Consider the following 22,613-nt stretch of genomic DNA (forward strand, 5'->3'; position numbering starts at 1 on the left):
AGTCACACATAATAGTAGTAATGAAATGTTGAACTATGATAGTGATATCAATGATAATACTGCATTGAAACAGTCACACATAATAGTAGTAATGAAATGATGAACTGTGATAGTGATATCAATGATAATACTGCATTGAAACAGTCACACATAATAGTAGTAATGAAATGATGAACTGTGATAGTGATATCAATGATAATACTGCATTGAAACAGTCACACATAATAGTAGTCATGAAATGATGAACTATGATAGTGATCACAATGATAACTGTAATGCACGTCATTGTAAAAACTATCATCATATTGTAATAAAAGCTACAACATAATAACACGGTGGTTAACTCAGTGAGTACTGTGATGAAGTACGTGTGTACTGTGAGTGTGCATATGTACGTGTGTGCAGGTATCTCTGGATGTGTGCAAGTCTTCATATATGTAAAGGTGCATGAGTGGGTGAGCGTGTAATTGCCACTGAGAATGCATGAAAGGAGAGGGCCCCCCCTCCTCCACCACTCTGAAAGCCCCGCCCCAAATAGCCAGGCCGAGCCCCCACCACCAGAAAGCCACCGGGCCCACAGGGGCAGGCAGCACAAAGATCAGTCCCCCCAAGAACCAGCCCAGAGAGCCCCCTCCCCGGGAAGAACAGCAAGGGGCCACAGAGAGGTAATGTCCTAGGACAGGATGCTCCTTTTGTGGATCATCATGTCATTTTCTCTCTTGGTGCTGAAACATTGCTAGTTTCCAAACACAGTGCTAGTATAATAGAAGTGTTCAAATAGGGGAGGGTGCTATACTTACACCTGATGGGGAGGTTATGGGCTACACTGTTAGACGATGCAATGCAGTAGTGTGCAGGAATTATGACAAAGAAAGGAAATATTCTCATAGTCAAAATATTTCTATTCATTACACATGAAATAATCAGGCTTAAATACATTTTATGGCGGCTTCCAAAAGAAACCAAAGCACCTTTTCTATGTCCTATATCTTCTTCTCCTCTTCTGGGGGGGTCTGGTCAGCACTGGACTCCTGTTCTTCCTCCTGCTCTGGTGAGGAGGTCAGCCATCTTTGGGAGGACATTAAAAACATCAGCACTCATGCTATTCTGTAATATCGTAATCAATCAGTAAAAACCTACCAAAGAAGGCACACACACAGCAAGTCCACTCAAAGGAAGAAAAGACGTCAAAGTAAAAGCAATTTGAGTACTTCAGCGTCCCTGCAGAGAAACATTACTGCAAAGCTCATTTGGTGATGTGATGCTCCTCCCTGGACTTGAATACTTTCATCCAAGACTGCAGGAGATATCACACTAAGCTAGTTCAAAGAAATCCATGTCAAAGTGACAATGCTAACAGTTTAGCATGACAGCATCCAATGGTGGGAACTCTCCCACTTTGCAGCAGAAACGCGTCATAAGAGTTCCTTCAGCGGCGTGATGTCTGTGCAACACTGCACCTGCTTGACTATGGATGATAGGTGTCCATTTGTCATCCACCGCCGTCGGAACTTGGCGGACGAGGTGAGGCTTGGAGGTAGAAACGCTTTTGCTGATTTGAACTGCTGAAAATCAAATACAGGTCAGCAAATGCTTGAAGCTGCCTTTCCACATGGAATCATCTTACCATCATGTGCACCGTGACAAATAAGAGCAAGTGGTGTCAAACATTTAGGATCGTGAGGTTTGATATGACATTTGTTGTTTATTGTCTACAACAAGGCAATATCCGTGATGACGTCATGTCAGAGTTCACTCTGTCACGTCCCATGAAAGTCAACTTTCAAAGGTTAAAAGTGACATGTCCTCCACAGGATACCATTTGGCTCTTTGTACAGCATCGTCCAAACCACCGAGTCCAAAAATAAAGTTTCTCTTAAAAACAGTTGACCAGGCACATTCCGTTTCTCACCCACTTGTTCACTTTTGAAGCCTCCTCGGCCTGCCCTTCCCACCTCCCACCTGCTGCAGGTGCATCTGTTAAATAAGTCCTTGACATCTGTCCACCTTGTAGCGTCCATTCAAAGTCTTGTCAGAGTCCTTCCAGCACTTCCTGCTTCTGCTGTCACGTGTGAATTCCCAAAGACTTGATCTGAAACATATGAACACCAATGTTGACTTTAGTGTTTCACAACGTGAATGAAAAGGTCGACTTTCTGTCCTTACAAGCAGAGAGACATCATATCACCTGCTATCATCTCACCTGCAATCATCGCACCTGTTATCATCTCACCTGTTATCATCTCACCTGCTATCATCTCACCTGCTATCATCTCACCTGTTATCATCTCACCTGTTATCATCTCACCTGCTATCATCTCACCTGTTATCTCACCTGCTATCATCTCACCTGCTATCATCTCACCTGCTATCATCTCACCTGTTATCTCACCTGTTATCTCACCTGTTATTATCTCACCTGCTATCATCTCACCTGCTTGTTTTCTCAATGCTACCTAGTGAGGATAAGCAGCCATCCATCCATGCATCCATCCATGCATCCATCCATCCATGCGTCCATCCATCCATGCATTCATCCATGCATCCATCCATCCATAATTCATTTATTTATTTTATTTTTGCATATGTCAAAAGTGTCAGGAGTCAATCCTAAATGTCTCCTCGACTCAGGTGGCCTCAATAACAGCGTCTTTTCTGGAACTCACCTGTCAGACCATCTCACCCAGCCCTCCCAAGCTCACAATGTTGAAGGTGCAAACGGTCAAACTGTCCCCCACTTGGCCTACTACCTATCACGCGCAAGTTTCACACAGAATTTGTTGATGGTGAACCAGACATGTGGACCTTAGGCTTTGTGGTACCAGACCAGTGAAGTAATTCTGACTTGCTGGTGCCCTTTGGAACAAACACACTTGAAACACTGCAGTGCCAAACCCTAACAACTTGTCCTCTGCATACGGTGATAGACAGATCACCGGTGTGCTAAGTTCAGACACAAGGTGAACTCCACAGGAAAAACAGAGTGAGCCACCCTTAAAGGTGAAGTGCAGCACGTTCGACCTGCTCAAGTATGCTATACGGTCATGGCAAGGGTGATACCACCAGTGACCCTGCTATGATTACGAGTCATTAGTATTTGTGTTGCCTTGTCACCCTGCCCACTGCCCTCACAACACTACCCGTTTGGGTGAGACATGAGAATGAGCATGAGGTCACACTCCCTTCCAATTGTACCACTGCTGAGTTTCACACTCCCAAAGAAATAAATCACAACTTGTCAGATTCAAACACACACCAAACTAAACGGATGTATGCGATTTATATGCATTCTGCAAAACCACCAATAGGTGGCACATATCTCTAGCATAACAGGTCAGATTGATAGACATTGTGTCATTTCTAAATGAGACGTGCATGAGAAAGCACTGTGACTGAGCTGAAGAACCATCCTGGTACGAAATACGACATCAAAGTTGTAAAAATGTGATGAATCCACTCACTTGTTAGGATTAAGTACAGTAAACACATATGTTGACGTGAGGAGCCATTGCATCGAGTGTGCCTCGTGTGAGCCTTGGTAAGCCTAGCATTGTCAAGACAACACATTGAAGAGGATGGGGAGAAAGTTCTTGGAGAAGCGACTCAGTTCAGCTTTTTCATCTTCAGTAATGCAGCTCATATTGATAATGGTTCTTCAGCTCAGTGCTTTCTCATGCACGTCTCATTTAGAAATGACACAATGTCTACCAATCTGACCTGTTATACTAGATATGTGCCACCTATTGGTGGTTTAGTAGTGGTTAGCATGTTGGCCACACAGTCACAGTCTGGAGATGGGAAGATTCGAAGGTTGGATTCTCCCTTGGGCATCTCTGTGTGGACTCCCACATTCCAAAAACATGCATGTTAGCTTCATTGGAGACTCTAAATTGTCCATAGGTATGAATGTGATTGGTTGTCTATATGTGCCCTGCCATTGGCTGGACACCAGTCCAGGGTGTACCTCGCCTGCCGCCCGAAGTCAGTTGGGATAGGCTCCAGCATGCCCCCGCCACCCTAATGAGTAGAAGCGGTATAGAAAATGGATGGATGGGTGTGCCACCTATTGGTGGTTTTGCAGAATGCATGCAAATGGATTTTTTTTTCTTCCCAAAATGGCGCCCTGTGAGTGGCTGCCGGTTACAGCAGCTCTGTACTTTTCTTCCACCTTTTAGTGTTTTTATAGTATTTTAGTCTTCTTCTTACTTTTTCTTTTGGTTGCATTTGGTCAAGTGTGCAGCTCTGGAGGTTCATATTGTTACTTTTCTAGTCTGCGCCTTGATGCTCTTTGAACTTTTCAGTTCAACTGTGGGAAACCTCTTCAGCCACGGCTCCCCATTCAACCAAGGCTCAATTGTTTACACCCGGGATCAGCTGTTAGCCCTGTGCCACACACCCCATCTCTGCGCGGAGAGGCCGGAGATCCCCAAGGAGCTGCGGAGGAGCAGAAGAGGATGCAGGTCGGGAGTGAAGTGCAAGAAGCGGAAAAGACGGTACAAGCCATGTCTACCGTCTATCATCATGGGGAACGTAAGATCTCTCCCCAACAAGATAAAAGAGCTAACGGCGCTCACCCGACTGCAGAGGGAGTACCGGGAATGCAGCCTCATGTGCTTCACGGAGACGTGGCTGAGTGAACCTTCTCCGGATTCACACGTCACACTGGACGGATTCCAGCTGGTACGAGCGGACAGGAAGGCAACGGAGAGCGGTAAGAAGAAGGGAGGGGGAATCGCTGTGTTTGTGAATGAAAGATGGTGCCACCCGGGACACATCTGTGTGAAGGAGCAACTGTGCACCAGAGACGTGGAACTGTTAGCGGTTAGCATGCGGCCGTACTACCTTCCGAGGGAGTTTTCACATGTTCTTGCTATGACTGTGTACATCCCCCTCTCAGCGGTCGCTGCTGCAGCTATAGAGCAGATCCACACCATCGTCTCTCAACTTCAGAACCAGCACCCCCAATCCCTCCTCCTCATCTCCGGTGACTTCAATCATGTTTCCCTGTCCTCTGCTCTTCCCACCTTCACCCAGTATGTCAAATGCCACACTAGAGACAATAAAACTTTGGACCTCTTGTATGCAAACATCAAGGATGCATACACCTCATCCCCCCTCCCCCCGCTGGGTCGTTCTGATCACAACCTCGTCCATCTCGTCACAGACTACACTCCAGTAGTGAATAGACAACCCCCTGTGAAGAGGCCTGTGAAGCAGTGGTCTGAGGAGAGCAGTGCTAGGCTCAGAGACTGCTTCCAGACAACAGACTGGGAAGCGCTCTGTAGTCCCCATGGCAGTGACGTTGACAGCATGACACACTGCATCACAGATTATATAAACTTCTGTGTGGAGAACACTGTGCCCTCCAAGTTGGTGCAGTGTTTTCCCAACAACAAACCCTGGGTGACCTCTGAGATTAAGGCCCTGCTGAATAAGAAGAAGAGGGTCTTCAACTCGGGGTACAAGGAGGAGCTGTGCAGAGTCCAGAGGGAACTCCAGCATAAGATCAGGAAGGGGAAGGACTGCTACAGGAGGAAACTGGAGAAGCGGCTGGAGGAGAATAATGCCAGGGAAGTCTGGAGAGGCCTGCAGACCATCACAGGCCATGGTAAAGGAGTCGGGAGAGACCAAGCCAGTGGGGACAAGATCTGGGCAGATGAACTCAATCTGTTTTTCAACAGATTTGAGTCTGCCCCCCCTCCCTCCCCTACCAACTCACCACTCTTCACCCCCACATCTCCATCCCAGCCATCCTCTACCCCCCTCTCCATAACTGATGATCAGGTGATGAGTCAGCTGAAGAAGATCAAGGCAAGGAAGGCCCCGAGACCGGACGGCATCAGCCCTAGAATCCTCAAGGACTGTGCTGACCAGGTCTGTGGAGTTCTCAGGCACTTGTTCAATCTCAGCCTGAGCCTGGAGAAAGTCCCGGCCCTGTGGAAGACCTCCTGTGTGGTCCCAATACCAAAGACACCGCGTCCCAAGGAGCCTAACCACTTCAGGCCTGTTGCCTTGACCTCTCACCTGATGAAGACCATGGAGAGGATTATCCTGCAGCACCTGCGACCCCTGGTGGGCACTTAGCTGGACCCCCTGCAGTTTGCTTACCGGCCTCGGATCGGAGTGGACGACGCAGTGATCTACCTGCTGCACAGATCACTGCTACACCTGGAGGACAGGACTGTGAGGGTCATGTTCTTTTACTTCTCCAGTGCCTTTCACACCATCCAGCCGTCACTACTCAGAGTGAAGATGGAGAGTGTGGGAGTAGACCAACACCTGACTGCATGGATTATAGACTACCTCACCAACAGACCACAGTATGTGAGGCTCCGTCACTGTGTGTCTGACATGGTACTCTGCAGCACAAGTGCCCCTCAGGGTATGGTGCTCTCCCCTTTCCTCTTCATCCTCTACACCTCGGACTTCACACACAACTCCACACAGTGTCACATCCAGAAGTTCTCCGATGACACAGCCATTGTGGGTTGTGTTTCAGAGGGGGAACGATCTGGAATACAGGACCGTCATCGGGGACTTTGTCAGCTGGAGTGAACTTAACCAGCTGCAACTCAACACCAGCAAGACAAAGGAGATGATCATTAACTTCCAGAGGAAAACATCTTACTTCACACCGGTGAACATCCAGGGAGCGGACATAGAGTTAGTTGGTAGACAGCTAGAAATTCCTGGGTGTTCACCTTAACAACAAACTGGACTCGTCCGTCAACACCCACGCCCTCTACAAGAAGGGGCAGAGTCGCCTCCACCTGCTGAGGAGACTAAGGTCCTTTGGTGTGTGCAGGACTCTTTTACGGACCTTTTATGACTCTGTGGTGGCCTCAGCCATCTTCTATGCTGTGGGCTGCTGGAGAGGGGGCAGCACGGACAGGGACAGGAGCAGGATCAATAGGCTGATCAGGAGAGCGAGCTCTGTCCTGGACAGTCCTCTGTACTCCGTGGAGGAAGTGGGGGAGAGAAGGATGTTGGCTAAGCTGACGTCCATCATGGACAACACCTCTCACCTGCTACATGACACTGTGGGTTCCCTTAGCAGCTCCTTCAGCAGCAGACTGTTACACCCACGGCGTAAGAAGGAGAGGTTCCGCAGGTCCTTCATACCGACCGCTGTCAGGCTCTACAACACCTGCACCACCTGAACCATGTTGTAGTCACTATGTATTCTTTACACTGTACTCTTTACTTGCGTATCTTGCTTGCTGCTGTAACAAGTGAATTTCCCCGCTGTGGGATAAATAAAGTACAAATAACAAATACAATACAAATAAATCGCATACATGTGAAAAGGGAACGCTATCAGCACAATGCTAATGCTCATCTTGAGTGGCTATTCATTGTGTTAGCATGAAGGTTACACGCATTACAGGCCTACTGTTAGCACACTGTAGGTGCTAATGGGAGCTAGCTAAGCCACCATTCCTGTTGATTCATTTCAGTTACTTATTCCATTTTGGGTATGATCACTTTAATGTAACTTGATATAAGTGTGTGTATAGCTGAAATAGTGTTTAAAAGTGTTTGGCATGTCCACCACAATCCTGAGTTGCTTCTACAGATGCACTATGGAAAGTGTCCTTACCGCCTCCATCACTGTTTGGTACGGTAACTGTACAACACGTGATAGGAAGGCACTCCAGCGGGTGATCAAGACCTCACAGAACATTGTTGGGGCAGCCCTCCCCTCACTGCAAGACATTTATAAAACTAGAGTCCTACGAAGAACACACAACCTCATCAAGGACAGCACACATCCACAACACTCATTATTCACACTCCTACCGTCAGGCAGACGCTACAGGAGTTTGAAGTCCAGGACCACAAGGCTGGCAAACAGCTTTTACCCACAGGCCATCAGGCTTCTCAACGAAGCACTCACACACGCCACACGCAACACACGCACACACTCATAGCACTTTATTTATTTATTTATTTACTTATTTATTTGTATATTTGGTTGTATTAATGTCTCTTTTTGTTGTTGCTTAATTTAGTGGTATTTATGTTTATGTTTCTTATGTTCTTATTCTTATTCTTTCTTGTGTTTTCTTTCTTTTCTTGGGAGAATGAACAGAATAAGACTTTCATTGCATAGTATAACTGCTGTTTTACTATGCATATGACAATAAAACTCTCTTGATCTTGATCTTAAAAAGGATAAATATAGATGTAAAAGCTGTTCAAAAATATAGCAGTCTGAGTAGGAGTATCATCAGTGTGCACACAAAATTAAAAAAGGACACCACTTCTTTTTTGCCCCATTTACTTTAAGAGCTCTACCTTTTATTTTCATGTAGTGTATAAATTGCCAAGTTATGGCGTTGCATTAAATGTTAATATTGGTCAACTCACTTGTCCGACTCTTTAAGTGAGTCATTCAAATGAACCAGGGTATCCAGCTCCCAAACCTAGCATGACTAGAAGTATCATTAGCTTCTTGGTTACTGAGTAACACTAAGGGCACTACACAAATCTTGGCAAGGCAGCCAGGAGAAGGTGTATACTCCTTTCCAAAACCTCTGTACTCACTACACATACAGTACGTAGTACACAGTACACATACACACATAGACACACACATACAGTACGTAGTACACAGTACACATACACACATAGACGTACACATACAGTACGTAGTACACAGTACACATAGACGCACACATACAGTACGTAGTAGTACACAGTACACATACACACATAGACGTACACATACAGTACGTAGTACACAGTACACATACACACATAGACACACACATACAGGACGTAGTACACATAGAGACACACATACAGTACGTAGTACACATATACACAGTCGTACATATACAGTACGTAGTACAGAGTACACATACACACATACACACATAGACACACACATACAGTACATAGTACACAGTACACATATACACATACACACATAGACACACATACAGTACACAATACACATACACACATAGACACACACATACAGTACATAGTACACATATACACATACACACATAGACACACATACAGTACACAATACACATACACACATAGACACACATACATTACACATATACACAGTACACATACACACACATAGACACACATACAGTACACAATACACATACACACAGACACACACATACAGTACATAGTACACAGTACCCATATACACATACACACATAGACACACATACAGTACACGATACACATACACACATAGACACACATACATTACACATATACACAGTACACATACACACACAGACACACATACAGTACACAGTACACATATACACATACACAGACACACATACAGTACGTAGTACACAGTACACATATACACATACACACAGACACACATACAGTACGTAGTACACAGTACACATACACACAGTCGTACACATACAGTACGTAGTACACAGTACACATACACAGAGCAGATGAATAAGAATATTCATAGCTATGCAGTGGAGAAGACGTGCGTGTGTGTGTGTGTGTGTGTGTGTGTGTGTGTGTGTGTGTGTGTGTGTGTGTACGTGCACCCTTGCTTACATGCGTTTAGCGGAACAGTCTGGTGAACTCTCTGATGGCCCAACACACTTGTTTACATTCATCAGCACTGCAGAAGGAGAAGCAGCGTGTGCTCGTCAACACCTTCAAGGTTAGCATAGATTTCAGGTGTTCTTTGTTGCGTTGCTCACCTGGTGACCTGTTTATGGAAATCTGTCAGCTGCTTGTGCGTGACTGTAACTGTTCCTCCTGACGTCTCCTTGGGTAAGCCTTTCAGGGCACTTTCTAACCAGCGACAGAACGTCTGCAGTGAGGACACCAAGTGGACATAGCAGTGAGCGCCACCTATTCCACTCGCCCGCTGCGGCCCAGCAGCAACTCACCGGCCGGTCAAAAACCATGACCTCCCAGAGCACCTCTGCAATGTCGGGTAGCGTGTAGGGCGGCAGGCAGAAGCAACACGAGTGCATGAGCTGGGTGACAAGTTGCTGGCCGTGCTGCTCCATGGCTTGACCGATCAGCTGCTTCCTCAACTCAAAGTCCTCCATGTGCTTGAATCACACAACACATGGAAGGTTTCAATCCACTCAATGACCTCCGCCTGACATTTCTTGCTTCTTACGTCGTTGGCCACGCCGGTGTGGATGAGGTCTCGCACAAACTTCATCACGCTGCAGTTAGCGTCTCTGTGGTCCAGCGAGGTGGCGGCAATGGCACACTGGATGATGTGAACCACGATGCTGCTGCTGAGCAGCGTGACAGGACTCCGTTGGACGAACCTACACACAGCATGTGTCACACATCACACATATCATACATCGGCAAAAGCAGGTGGACGCAGCTTACCTGGTCGCTAGTCTGAAGAGGTCGTCAACAGTGTCAGGGTGGTTCCGGAGACCATTGGGCTGCTCCAACAGCTGGAAGGTTGTCATGCACAAAGCCTAACAAGGTGGGTTAACAGGCTGTTCATGCAAAGTCATGAGCATCACAGCTGATTCTTTCCAAACATTTCACCTGCAACATGTCCAGAAGACCCTGTCGACAGCCCTCCTCCATGCCGTACTCGTCCACCAGGATGCTGCCCAGGTACAGGAAGCACGAGTGCGGATACACTTGGTACACGCTCACCATCTGACACGTGACATGTAACACACATGAGGACCAGCACGGCTTCATGCAGTCATCTTTAATTCCTCTGACCTGCGTAACCAATGGCTGCAGCAAGGAGGCGGAGCCTTTTCCCACACAGCGTACGGCAAAGCGGAGGCAGCGACAGCATCGCTCCACGATTCGGTTATCAGCCTGGTGACTGTTCAGAGTCTCGGACAGCACAGGCCAGATCTACAAGCAGGTATAACCCGAGGTGCAAATGCCGGAAAGAAATGAAAGCGAGCGACAGATCGGCTTACCTCGTGGATGACCTTCTGACAAGGGTGAGTCTGTCCGTTCTCCACGATGGGGTTTGTGTGCCTGAAACAAAGCAGTACCTTCACCACTGGCGCTCCACGCTGGCGACCCAAAGGGCTCCATTTACCTGAAAATGACGGCCAGCCTGTCCAGCCACACAGTTGGATCAGCTGATCGGCCGTTGGTTGATTCTTCAGCCAGAAGCTGAAAGAGCAAAAGCCTCTTTGGTTTCTTCATTACATGACAAGAATAGACGGATGACTTCCTAACTGCTTCTGACCTTCTTCAGAGCTGCAACCTGAACAGCGCACAAGTCACCGAGGCACTCTGCAATCTTCTCCAGAGGAAGACGCCCAAGGACCAGCGCCGTACCTACCAGGTACAAATACCCACAATATCAATCACTGGCGCTCCGTCTGTCTCCAAGGTCTATCCAGCCCTGAGCTGCATCCACTCTGCTGACCTATGCTTGCATTAGACTCGCAGCAAGTGGACGGGGCCTGCTGACGTACCTTTGAGCAGTCCCACGGCAGCCTCTGAGGACAATGCAAAAGAGTCCAGAGAGCGAGCGATGTCCAGCAATCCCTGGAAGTGTTGGGACATATGGTCCCGGCATACCGAGCAGATGTTGTGGATGGCCTTTGCTGCGGCCGAGGCCAGAGGCTTCTCTCGTAGACCTTTCATCAGGTAGTTCAGCACTGGGTCTGACACAGACACAACACACCATTTACATCTTCAAACGTCATGGCTTAGCCTTAGAAGGAAGGACTGTCCTCATATTGTCCAGCATTTCACTAGCGATACCGCTATCGGCAGCATATCTTCCCTCAAAATCACATCAGGTGTAATGAGTTGAACACACGAGGCTTGTTTTACTGTGATGCCACTTTAACCACACTGGGTACAAAATAAGATACTATAGTATGCAGTACGGGGGACAGAAAAATATTTCTAACATTTTGGCTCAACAAAATAGTCATGAAAAAATGATGACCAATGAAATCCAGCGCTTTCACTGCCAATCCAAGCTCTTTTTCTGAGACCCTTATTTTGGTAGACGCCATGTTAAACAATGTAACATGCAGTGCTTTTACTGTGAAGGCTGGAAGTAGGCCTGTCAGGGAAACAAATTATGCAGGCTGATAATTATGCTACAAACTATTGTAGATAATTGATTTCATCGCCTTTTTTTTTTGCGTGTCTGGCTCCCTCATCTCAGTGTGGCGGGTTTTATGGTTGTTTTATGGTTTGTTGTGAGGACCTTCAACTCTCTGCTGGTGTATGGTCGTCAGCAATGAAATCAAATCCAGGACAAGGTGGTGCGGTTCCCACGTAATGTCCTGTGGGACTACGAGGCTTCTTTTTCTGTGCTCACCTTGTTCATTCTGTTTAAAACCCAAATATTCCCCGACGGTGGAGGTGGCGTTCACGTTAGAAACCATCGTAATCAACGGGTACTAGGAAATTAAGCATTGGATTTAAGCGTTCCAGATGTTTCCTGGTATCTCCAGCAATGGGACTTGCTTTTCATGTCATTATATAGGTTAAGCTTTGCAGCTTTTTATACAAGACTCATCTGAAGTTCATTATATGGTCATATCGTGATAGATCCCAAAAATACCGTGATATGCTAAGGTCCATGTCACCCAGCCCTACTGGAAAGACTGACTCTAGACGCCCTACACCTCAGACGCTACACTGGATTCAGTCTGCCTGTGATGTCACCGTTGGACCACATCGAGTCATACGAGTGCTTGAAAAGTTAAGTCCAACTTTATGGATTTCAAACTCATGGATGGGATCTACTCTGTTGGCTTTTAAAACATTGAATTTTCACAACCTAAGTTATGATATGTTTTGTAGTAGGCTTGTTCCTTCCCAGGTCGGCAGTTCCATCACAGCTTTTGCCTTGACTCAATCTTAAAGCAATAGCAACCAAAGGCAATGAAACCTGCTCTAACTTCTTGAATACTTGGGGTAGAAAAATGAATGAGGTATCAAGTTCAAGTTCAAGTTCAAGGTCAAGTCATGCTTTATCAGATCACAGACTAGACTGAATTCAACCTGCTCATTCACTCACTGTTCATTCAAGCTCAAGTGTGGGTTCCAATAAAATGTCAATTCATTTGCCATTCAGCGTTTCTTACTTGTTTGTTTTTTGTTTGTATCCATGATCCCCCTCCAAAAACCAAGAGGAATCTAGGAAAGTTCACCTGCACAAAGTTACCGAATGGATGATATCGTTCTAAATCAGGGGTGTATATATATATATATATGCACAGTCAAACCTGTCTTAGCGGCCACCTTTATAGAACGGCCACCTGCCTATAGCGGCCACTGAAAAATCCCCCGCAGCAAATTTACATGTTATAGACCCTGTGTATAGCAGTCACCTGCCCAACGAGGCCAGCGGCCACCCATTTTGTCTCCCTTGGTCAATATCTGACCGCATATAGCAGCCAAATTACCGACTCAAGTAGAAGCTTCATGCACAAAAACGTTTCGTTTTTCAATCAATGAAGCCGTCGTGTGTAGACTTTAATTACTGAGTCCTAGCTCAGTCACAATCATTCACAAGATCCACACAAACTGTCAGTTGTTCCACATAAAAAAGCCGTCTTCTTTTGAGCTTGCTATTTCCTGGTCAAACATGTAACTTTAAGAGCATTTGCACCAAAACATTACCGCAAAGTAGGCTGGGAAACAGGACGTGCTCCCAGCGACGCTACAATACAATATAATACTGCCTGCACGCTAAAACCATGCTAGCATATGTTTTTAAAAAGCAGCGGGAGCAAAACTGAGTTCGGTTGTACTTAATTGAAGTATTTTAGAATGTACTCACGTTATTTTTTATCAATCCTCATCCACAAATCCATCAAAGTCCTCATCTTCTGTATTCGACACAAAAAAAGCCGTCTTCTTTTCCGTTCGCTACTAGTCTGTTAACTTGTCAGTGTTATTCAGCTCCGAAGCAAAGAAGGAAACTTCTCCTGTTGCTTCTGCCAACTTTATTTATTGAACGCGGCCACCAGACAGCAGCTCAGAACACACACACATCTCTCAGCATCGTCTCTCCTTCCTGCTTGCCCACAAAGCAAAGGTTAAACAAGCCCCACTACATAGCTGTCCAGCCAACGCCTGTAACAAGTGACACCGTTTATTTCCTGGTGTGAGACAATGTGCACAATGTGTGTCAATACTGTAATGCCGCTTGTTGTGGGGAAGGAAAGACTCACGTCGCCGATGCACTTTAATGGCTTTATTAACAGCGGAGAACACTGCAGGACTTTACATCCACGCCAACATAAACACACTTCCCAACTCTCTCCAAACTCACAGCTAGCACTGAGCCTAGCTCTCCTGCTCGGGACGCCCACCGTCACTTCCCGTCACTTGCTGATGAACTAAAGCTGTAATGACACTCTGCCGTATAAAAAGTAAAATATTAAAAACAAGCGTAAGACATTACTAGCACAGCTTTGTTCTGTGGGTCATGGATAATAACAAGCCTAGTAATGCTGTACAACTTTTATCCGCAGTCACACAGTGCCCTCTACTGGTCAACATAAAAAAATTCCCCTTTTTTTTCCTCGACTGGTCAACATTCAAACTGGACACCAACCTGTCTATAGCGGCCACTTTTGAAGTCTCCCTCTAGTGGCCGCTATAGACAAGTTTGACTGTGTGTGTGTGTGTGTGTATGTGTGTGTGTGTGTATATATATATATATATATATAGATAGATATATAGATATATAGATAGATAGATAGATAATACATCAAATACTCCTTCCCATTAATGCAACTTGCGGTGCTGCATGATACACCGCATATTTCTTTCTTTTGGCCGTCTTCTTCATCAAAAGGGTTTGCTGTGTGGAATGAGCGAGCTGACTACTTGATTAAAGGAGGGGAGTCTACCTCTTGACCTCTCAATGACCCGGGTAGCCTACCACATACCATGTCTGACCTGAAAACACCAGAAGGACAGCTGGCGTTGGCTCTGGACACCCGCAATGCAGTAGAAAATGGATGCAGGAGAAAGTTTTGTGGTTATTTTTACTTAAAAAGAAACGTGTGAGAGCCAGATGCAGTCAACTGGCTCCCGAGCCATAGGTTCCCTACCGCTGCTCTAAATGAACCGATATCATCCTTGAATTGCATCGGCAACCACAAATCGTGTCACGGTTATTAAATGGAATCCTGGAACAACAAGCTACACCGTCGTGAGCGAGGGCAAACAGCTTTAGAAATGATTGAGTCGGCGTCTCACCAAGGAATCGGGGGTTTCTGTCCACAACCTCGCTCATCTCTCCAACCAGCTCGATGCTGGTGTAGCGCACCGCCATGTGAACTACTTCCGGGAGCAACACAACCTGCTGCAACACCTCCAAGAGGGTGGGGTTGTTCTCCCTGAAACATTCACAAGGAAAACAACACACGTTTACCGCTGCACGTGACAATTGTGGCCTTTTCTGGGCATCCATAAATTCATTTAGATGACCATGTGACTCACGGATCTACGCTTTTAGCGATGGCAGCCATGATAAAGAGAACAGCTTCGGTCACCACCCAAGGAGGATTCCCTTCTTTGAGAGTAGAATACAACTGCCAGCAGAAATGGAACATCAGCAGACAAGGACACATGAGTGCAGAATACACCTTTTGGTGCTCGTTGTCACCTGGGAGAAACACTCCATAGAACCCACAAGGAAAATCACATCTTTGACCAGGTCAGAAACCCTCATCCTGAACTCGCCAAAGTCATCCGTCTCCTCTGGAATTCCTTCCTGCTCAACACGGACATGGAAATGATTCTTCCTTGCAGCTAAGACAACCAGGCCCAAGTGATATCTTACGTGGTCTGGGTCCAGCTGACAATGTCGGGCCAAACAGTGCAGTAGTCTCTGAATGTACGGTCGGAAAATGCTGTGAAGGGCCACGTCATTGATCTTGTAGAGATTTTCACCAAGACGGTACCAGAAGTTAAAGGAGATTTCAACCACCTGCAGCACACAAACCGCCGTCACAGGAGAAACGCCTAATTCATTTTTTTGCAGACAACTGCGTACCTCATACTGGGGGTGTCCAGCACAGATCAGCAGCAGCTCCAGCGTCCTTAAGTCGCCCATGCCCTGACCAGGACACCTCACAGTGGTCTCTAAAAAGGTCTCGCACAGCTCAGTGAAGATTCTGCAATAGTTCAGAACTCTGGGAAAAAGAAATGAAAGAGCGTGACAGGCGGCACTCACAGGAGACTACGCATACACCGGTTCGGGGTCCTCACTTGTCGAGGTCCTCACGAGCCACAGCCATGTGATAGGCCGTCTCCAGCGTCAGGACGCCCTGGAAGAGCTGCAGCGCCAACGTCATGTTGGTCTCCACGTTTTCGATGGCGTAGAGGGCGGAGCACACACAGTCCGAGGCTGCTTCATGAAGGTTGGTGGAGGTGTCGTCCCTCTGCTGCACAGAAAACAAAGCAAACATTGAGTCATCTGCACCAGAAGAAGACTCCAGCAGGCTGCTCACCAAAACTTGGAAAAGGACCATGAGAAGCTGGTTACTGGCCATGAAGTTACTATCCAGGACCCCCAAGTTGAACCAGCTTCCCAGACAACGAAAGACCTTAATCAGCATCTTCTCATTGCTGCCAGTCTTTTCCACACACGATGCCTACAATGACAAAACACATCAAACACACGCAGCCCCAACTTGAAAAAGAACTTTAGAGAAAGGCTAGGAAAATGTGATATATCATAAAGACAGATTACTAGTTATTCATATTTGCATTCTTACGTGATGCCTTTTGCTGTTGTTTTGGTTCTATTTACTCCAACAATGTCACATGCACCAATAAAACTTTTATAGCACTTTGTTCTGACACGTGACGTCACCTGACTCTCCTTCGTAGCGAGCAAACCATGGCAAGGAACTCTTTCGATGGGGCGATGACGCAACTGCAGACTAAAAGCAGTTTTAAGAAGTGCATTTGATAAGAGCTCGGTTGCATGTATTTAGGAGGACGCGGGGGAGCGTGGAGAAGTGTAGCTTGCAGGCAAATTTTAACTTACGCACACACATAGTTCAATTCCAAATGTGAAAACTGTTAATAGTTGATGGTGTTATATTTGTAAATAAATTATGATTTTGATGTTTTTTATATTGGCTTAGTTGTCTGAGCTGTCACAAAAGTAAAAACTATTTGTGTCAAAGTGAAAGGTGTGCTTGAAATGTGTCTTTTCACAAAAAGCTGATTTTAGTTGGGAACTGATATTTTCCTGAAACCTACCCGTGTTCTACTGCTGATTACCAAAAAAGTAGAAACAAACTTTTTTCCTGATGACAGACAGGCGTCTAATGTTTCTTTTGGTAGGGTCCATGTTTCCATAACCATAGAACACAATCTTCTGTGTGCCTTGAAAGATCCTTTTGGGATTGAACGAGTGCAAGAGAGAAGGGGAGTTATTGCAGCTGGAACGAGACGCCGTATTCCAGATTCTCTTTATTGCAAATGTTGATCTGAAAGCAGAGGAGGGCTGTGTATCCTCTGAACAAGTGGTGCACACACAGGAAATAATGTTTCACCAGCCCACCAAGCGTAGCCTTTACAGCAAGGGGGTCCAAACTCTTTCCAGCGAGGGCCACATAGTGAAAAGTGAAAGGATGCAACTGTGTCACTTTGATATTTATAAAGCAACACATGTAGATATGCTAGGAATGTAGCTGAACAAACACCTGCATATCTGGAATGGAGGAGAAACGCTACTAAAATCACCTTTTTTCCACAATAACACCAGTTTATTCTTGGAAAATTAACACTTTTGTTCTTCACTCCATTATGACTTTATTTCTTAATATTTTGACATTATTCCCGCAAAACTACAGCACTTTTTACCATTTCTAGTGTTTCTTTAAATGTTCCAACTATTTCATTTCGGCTTTCCTCTAGTAAATCTTCTTGTAATTATTACTTTATTCACATGATATTTTTTTATCTTTTTTTTATGTTGTTACTAAAATGATATTTTTCCTCATTTTATAAGTTTATTTCTCTTTAGAAAACTATTTTTTTTTCTATTTGACTTTACTCTGGTAAAATTTCTGCTGTTGATTTTTTTTTTTTAAATAATTTTCCAAACAGTTCAAGTTTATTCTTGTATATTTCTTCTCTTAATATCTGGACTTTATTCCCATCTTGTACATTTTCCCCAACCTAAGTTTCCAAAAATGTCAACTTTCATTGTTTTTGACAATAAAACCTTTTTTCTTGAATATTTCAACTTGCTGCTACTAAAATGACATGTCTCCTCCTTTATTCTTGTGAAATGATGGCTTTTTTTCCTTGCTGGATTACAACTCTTCTCTTCATATTTGGACTATTGATTGATTTTCCCATTTTTGCTGCTGTTGTTTTTTTACTAAGTTTCCTTGTTAAATGACATTTTTAGACTGTGGTGGGGGCTGATCAAATCACAGCCGCGGGCCACAAATGGCCCCCGGGATACACTTTGGACACCCCTGCTTTACAGTGTGTGTCGCTGCAGCTCCAGGATCTTTTGGAGGTGCACGCTACGCTACGCTAAAAGACTCAAGCCAAAGCGATGGAAATCGTCCAAAACGTGTACTTGCGGGGCAGCGAAGCGCTAAAGCATATGCGAGGGTGAAAAGGTGTGGCGCGTACAAACAATGAGTGCGTGTTGTTAGGTCTGAAAACGCCACGGTTATCCCTGGCCCCTCCCCGTGTAGAAAAGTAAACCATTTCCCTCACGGATACTCTGCTCTGAATGTGAACCAGACAGTGGAAGATGAGAGGAAGAACACGGTCGAACCAATAGCGCCACCACGGTGGAAGAGTAATATGCCAAGTCCTCAATGATCTCTGTCCTCCGATTGGCTCCGATGCGCAGCGAGCGGCTGTGGACTTCCTCAGGCAACACGGTCAGGATCTCGATGAGGAAGGGCATGGAGCTGACATCACCGTTATACCTGACAGGAGTGGAGACCATCAGATGAGGTTCAACAACACCTAAAGATACGAAAAATGACGGTTCTAATCTTACTTTTCTATGAGCGTGTGCACACATCCTTTCCACGAGGCCATCTGAAGAGCAAGATCTGCGATGGCCAAAGCAAGCTGCACACACACAAACATTTAAAGCTGCAACATTTGCCAAGGGAACGTGGACTGACACCATGCGTCCTATTCTTCATCAGCTTCATGTCCAGTTTCACTCGTCAAACAAAAGGCGTGTTAGCTACCTGGGTCACAATGATGGGCGACAGGTCTTTGAGGTTCTGGATGTGAGACAGCAGCGAGTCTCGCAGTGCATTGTGGGTATCAGGAGGAAGCTCATAGAACGAAGTCTGGATCTTCATCTTCATGGTCTGAGCAGCAAAGTAACACGACTCCACATCCTGCTTGAGCTGCAGCAGCTGATCGGAGATCTCCCACGCGTACATCTGCAAATGAAGTCAGGGGAGTCATGCCACTACACCACACAGGACATGATGTCCTCATTAGGGTCATGGGGGTGTGCCCCGGCTAACTTTGGGTGAGTGGGAGACTGGCCGCCAGCCAATCGCAGTGTCCAACGGTATCCAATAAGCCCAATTCACACACAAACATCATCCATAGTGATGACGAGGGATGTCCTGATCCAATATTGGTATCAGGCTGATATCATCAGTGAGTATGATTCCTGTTGACAACTGACCAATATCAACATTGAAGGCTGCAACATCACCATGGTATGGATAGTAGTGTGAGCAGGGTGGAAGTTGTGTCAAGTCGTGTTTGTGCAGCATCTCTCTGTGGAAAGACATTTGGAAACATCCTCTTCATAACGACCACCGTGACGTCTCTCACTTGGGACACTTTGCTAGGGCCCTGTGAAATGCCTTTTCAATTCTATTTTTTACACTTATTTTATCACCATGGAATGTGTGTTTTGTGTCAGTGAATACATTTCTAATCATGAAATCCTTACATTTACTGATGCGACACAGTGGTGCGAACAAGTGTTTGCCCCCTTGATGTCTTTTTGTTTGGCATGTTTGGCCCACTTCAGTGTCTCAGATCACCAACCAATGTGAATATTAGTCAGTGACAACACAACAACACTTTATGCACTTTTTAAATGAAACTTTTTATTATTAAGGGAGGAAAAAATGCACAGCCGCACAGTCCTGTGTGGAAAAGTGATGGCCCCCTAAAGCTAATAAGTGGTTGGGCCCCCCTTAGCAGCAACAACTGCAATCAACTTGCAATGAGTCTCTTCCAGCGCTGGGGAGGAATTTAGCAGAATTGTTGTCATTCAGCCACATTGGAGGCTTTTCCTTTTTAAGGTCATGCCACAGCATCTCAATAGGATTCAGGTCAGGACTTGGACTAGACCACTCCAAAGTCTTCATCCATTCAGAGGTGGACTTGCTGGTGTGTTTTGGATCATTGTCCTGCTGCAGAACCCAAGTTGCTTTCAGCTTGATGTCACCAACATTCTCCTTCAGCACAATTCATGCTTCCATTGATCACAGCAAGTCTTCCAGGTCCTGAAGACCATCACACTACCACCACCATATTTTACTGTTGCTATGATGTTCTTTTTCTGAAAAGCGGTGTTACTTTTGGTTTTGGTCTTGGAACTCTGCCATGCAGGCCGTTTTTGCCCACCCAGTGTCTTTCTTATGGTGGAGTCATGAACACTGACCTTAACTGAGGCACGTGAGGCGTGCACTTCTTTGGATGTTGTTGTGGGGTCTTTTGTGACCTCTCGGATGAGTCCTGGCTGCGATCTTGGGGTCATTTTGGTTGGCCGGCCACTCCTGGGAAGGTTCACCACTCTTCCATGTTTTGGCCATTTGTGGATAATGGCTCTCACTGTGGTTGGCTGAAGTCCCAAAGCTTTAGAAATGGCTTTTATAACCTTTTCCACATTGATAGATCTCAATTACTTTCTTTCCGGGGGAGGGCCAACAGCGGGGGCAACCACTTTTTCCACACAGGACCATGTGTTGTCATTGACTAATACTTACATGTGTTTGATGATCTGAAACATTTAAGTGTGACAAACATGCAAAACAATAGGAAGGGGGCAAAACCCTTTTTCACACCACTGTGTGTATGTATGAGGAAGTTGATGATTATGCTGCCCTCCAAACATTGACATGTGCATGCATGCGTGTCTCTCTGTGCCACACAGGCTGGATGACAAGAGGGTTCCCTCCACATGTGTCTGCACGCATTGGTCCAATAGTGGAATGAACGGCGGTGACCCCTCCTCTCATTCAGCCTCTTTGTGGAGGCGGGGCTACCAGTGAGTGGGTACAGAGCCTTGTGAGACATGTATGAAGGCACGGAAGCGATGGTTTCTGAGGCAAACGCAACTGCCCCAGCGTGGGAATATCTGGGTTGTAAACACAATGAACAAGGTGAGCGCATGAACACCAACAAACCGATTGGAAGGTAGTGACGAGGAAGAAGGGGAGCACGACCATCTTATACACACACCTGAAACACAACCATCCTTTTCAGTTTTCCCAACTGGGAAAAAAAAACTACCGTTGGAGGTGCAGCGGAGCCTTCCTCCTGACAGCCGACATTTACTGAGGCGTTTGGTCGGTGATGTCAATATACACAAAATGGTGCACGCTGATAGACAGTGTCGCTCGCTACGTTGCAAAAGAAATGCAATCATTCAGTACGGTTTTATAGCATACGTTTTATGGAAAAAAAATGGTCTCACAACATGTTAGCGATAATATCAATTACTGACAATAATTTGTGGCACAATTATCAACCAGCAAAATGTGTTATGGTGACAGGCCTACTACTAAACGAGAATAATAGACTGTTGGGAATAAATTCATACAATTTCATGGCACAAATAGGAGGATTTTAAGTTAAGCATGTAGGTCAGTGTTTGTGATTGTATTTCGGCCAGCAGAGCAGGCTTTGCTGGCCCTGACAGCACACCACATGGGTTTCCCCCTCACAGACTGTAATAGGAATGCATGAAATGCAACAAAACACCAACACTCGCTCTGCTGACTGGGTTCCAACACGTCACTGCAGCAGTTACATTAGCCTTGCTAACAAGCTAGCACACAAACAACACCTCAGACACAACACCGGCACGTCTAATGAAAATGCTCTTAAAAACATCAACCTTAAATCTGCCTTAAAGATGGCCAGGTAGCAAAGAATGCTTGTTGTGATTCATTCATTAGACGCAGAGTAACTTAGCTCGCATGCTAACGTGCTCCTTACACTGCGCACTTCTTCCCGCACATTTTACGCCAGGGAATCAAATATGAAGGCGCTTTACAAAGGTCACCCTGAGAACACCGCGCAGCCACCTGGGCGTCACACACCGGCCCCCCAGCTCGGTCTCCGGCATTTCCCATTTTCGTACCGATTTCTGGAGCTCTCCCAGCCACACCGAAGCTCGCTCCTTCCCGGCCGGATCCGGGTCGTTGTGCAGGGCTTGGACAGCCTGGTAGACCAGCGACAGGCTGGGTTTGCCCCCCTCCATCGCTCGGGCCCAAAGAAGGAGATCGATCAGGAAGAAAGGCGACAAACTGTGCGATTGGGAACAAATTCTAGACTGTCTGTGTCCTGACCGCCATCTCGCACGGGCTTTCCGTGTGTAACCACGGTGTTTACCCGACTGGAAACACACACAAGAACATCAG

At 45.9% G+C, this 22,613-nt stretch overlaps 1 protein-coding gene across 1 annotated transcript; it reads right to left on the reverse strand.

Moving 5' to 3' along the window:
* Positions 1-604: 604 nt before the first annotated feature.
* On the reverse strand, positions 605-22,576 carry tnpo3 (transportin 3). Its single transcript, XM_054768160.1, has 24 exons — positions 22,334-22,576; positions 19,182-19,382; positions 18,983-19,056; positions 18,752-18,908; positions 16,452-16,595; positions 16,210-16,385; positions 15,995-16,133; positions 15,782-15,928; positions 15,605-15,712; positions 15,439-15,530; positions 15,196-15,335; positions 11,433-11,624; positions 11,201-11,292; positions 11,048-11,124; positions 10,923-10,983; positions 10,714-10,854; positions 10,528-10,644; positions 10,360-10,454; positions 10,136-10,292; positions 9,897-10,064; positions 9,705-9,817; positions 9,556-9,622; positions 1,141-2,092; positions 605-1,068 (listed from the first exon to the last, which is right to left on the reverse strand). The coding sequence occupies exons 1-22, from the start codon at positions 22,451-22,453 to the stop codon at positions 9,562-9,564; spliced, it is 2,772 nt and encodes a 923-aa protein (XP_054624135.1). The 5' UTR covers positions 22,454-22,576; the 3' UTR covers positions 605-1,068; positions 1,141-2,092; positions 9,556-9,561.
* Between the last annotated feature and the right edge of the window lie 37 nt (positions 22,577-22,613).

This window comes from Dunckerocampus dactyliophorus, chromosome 2 (genome assembly GCF_027744805.1).
Source record: "Dunckerocampus dactyliophorus isolate RoL2022-P2 chromosome 2, RoL_Ddac_1.1, whole genome shotgun sequence".
NCBI lineage: Eukaryota > Metazoa > Chordata > Actinopteri > Syngnathiformes > Syngnathidae > Dunckerocampus > Dunckerocampus dactyliophorus.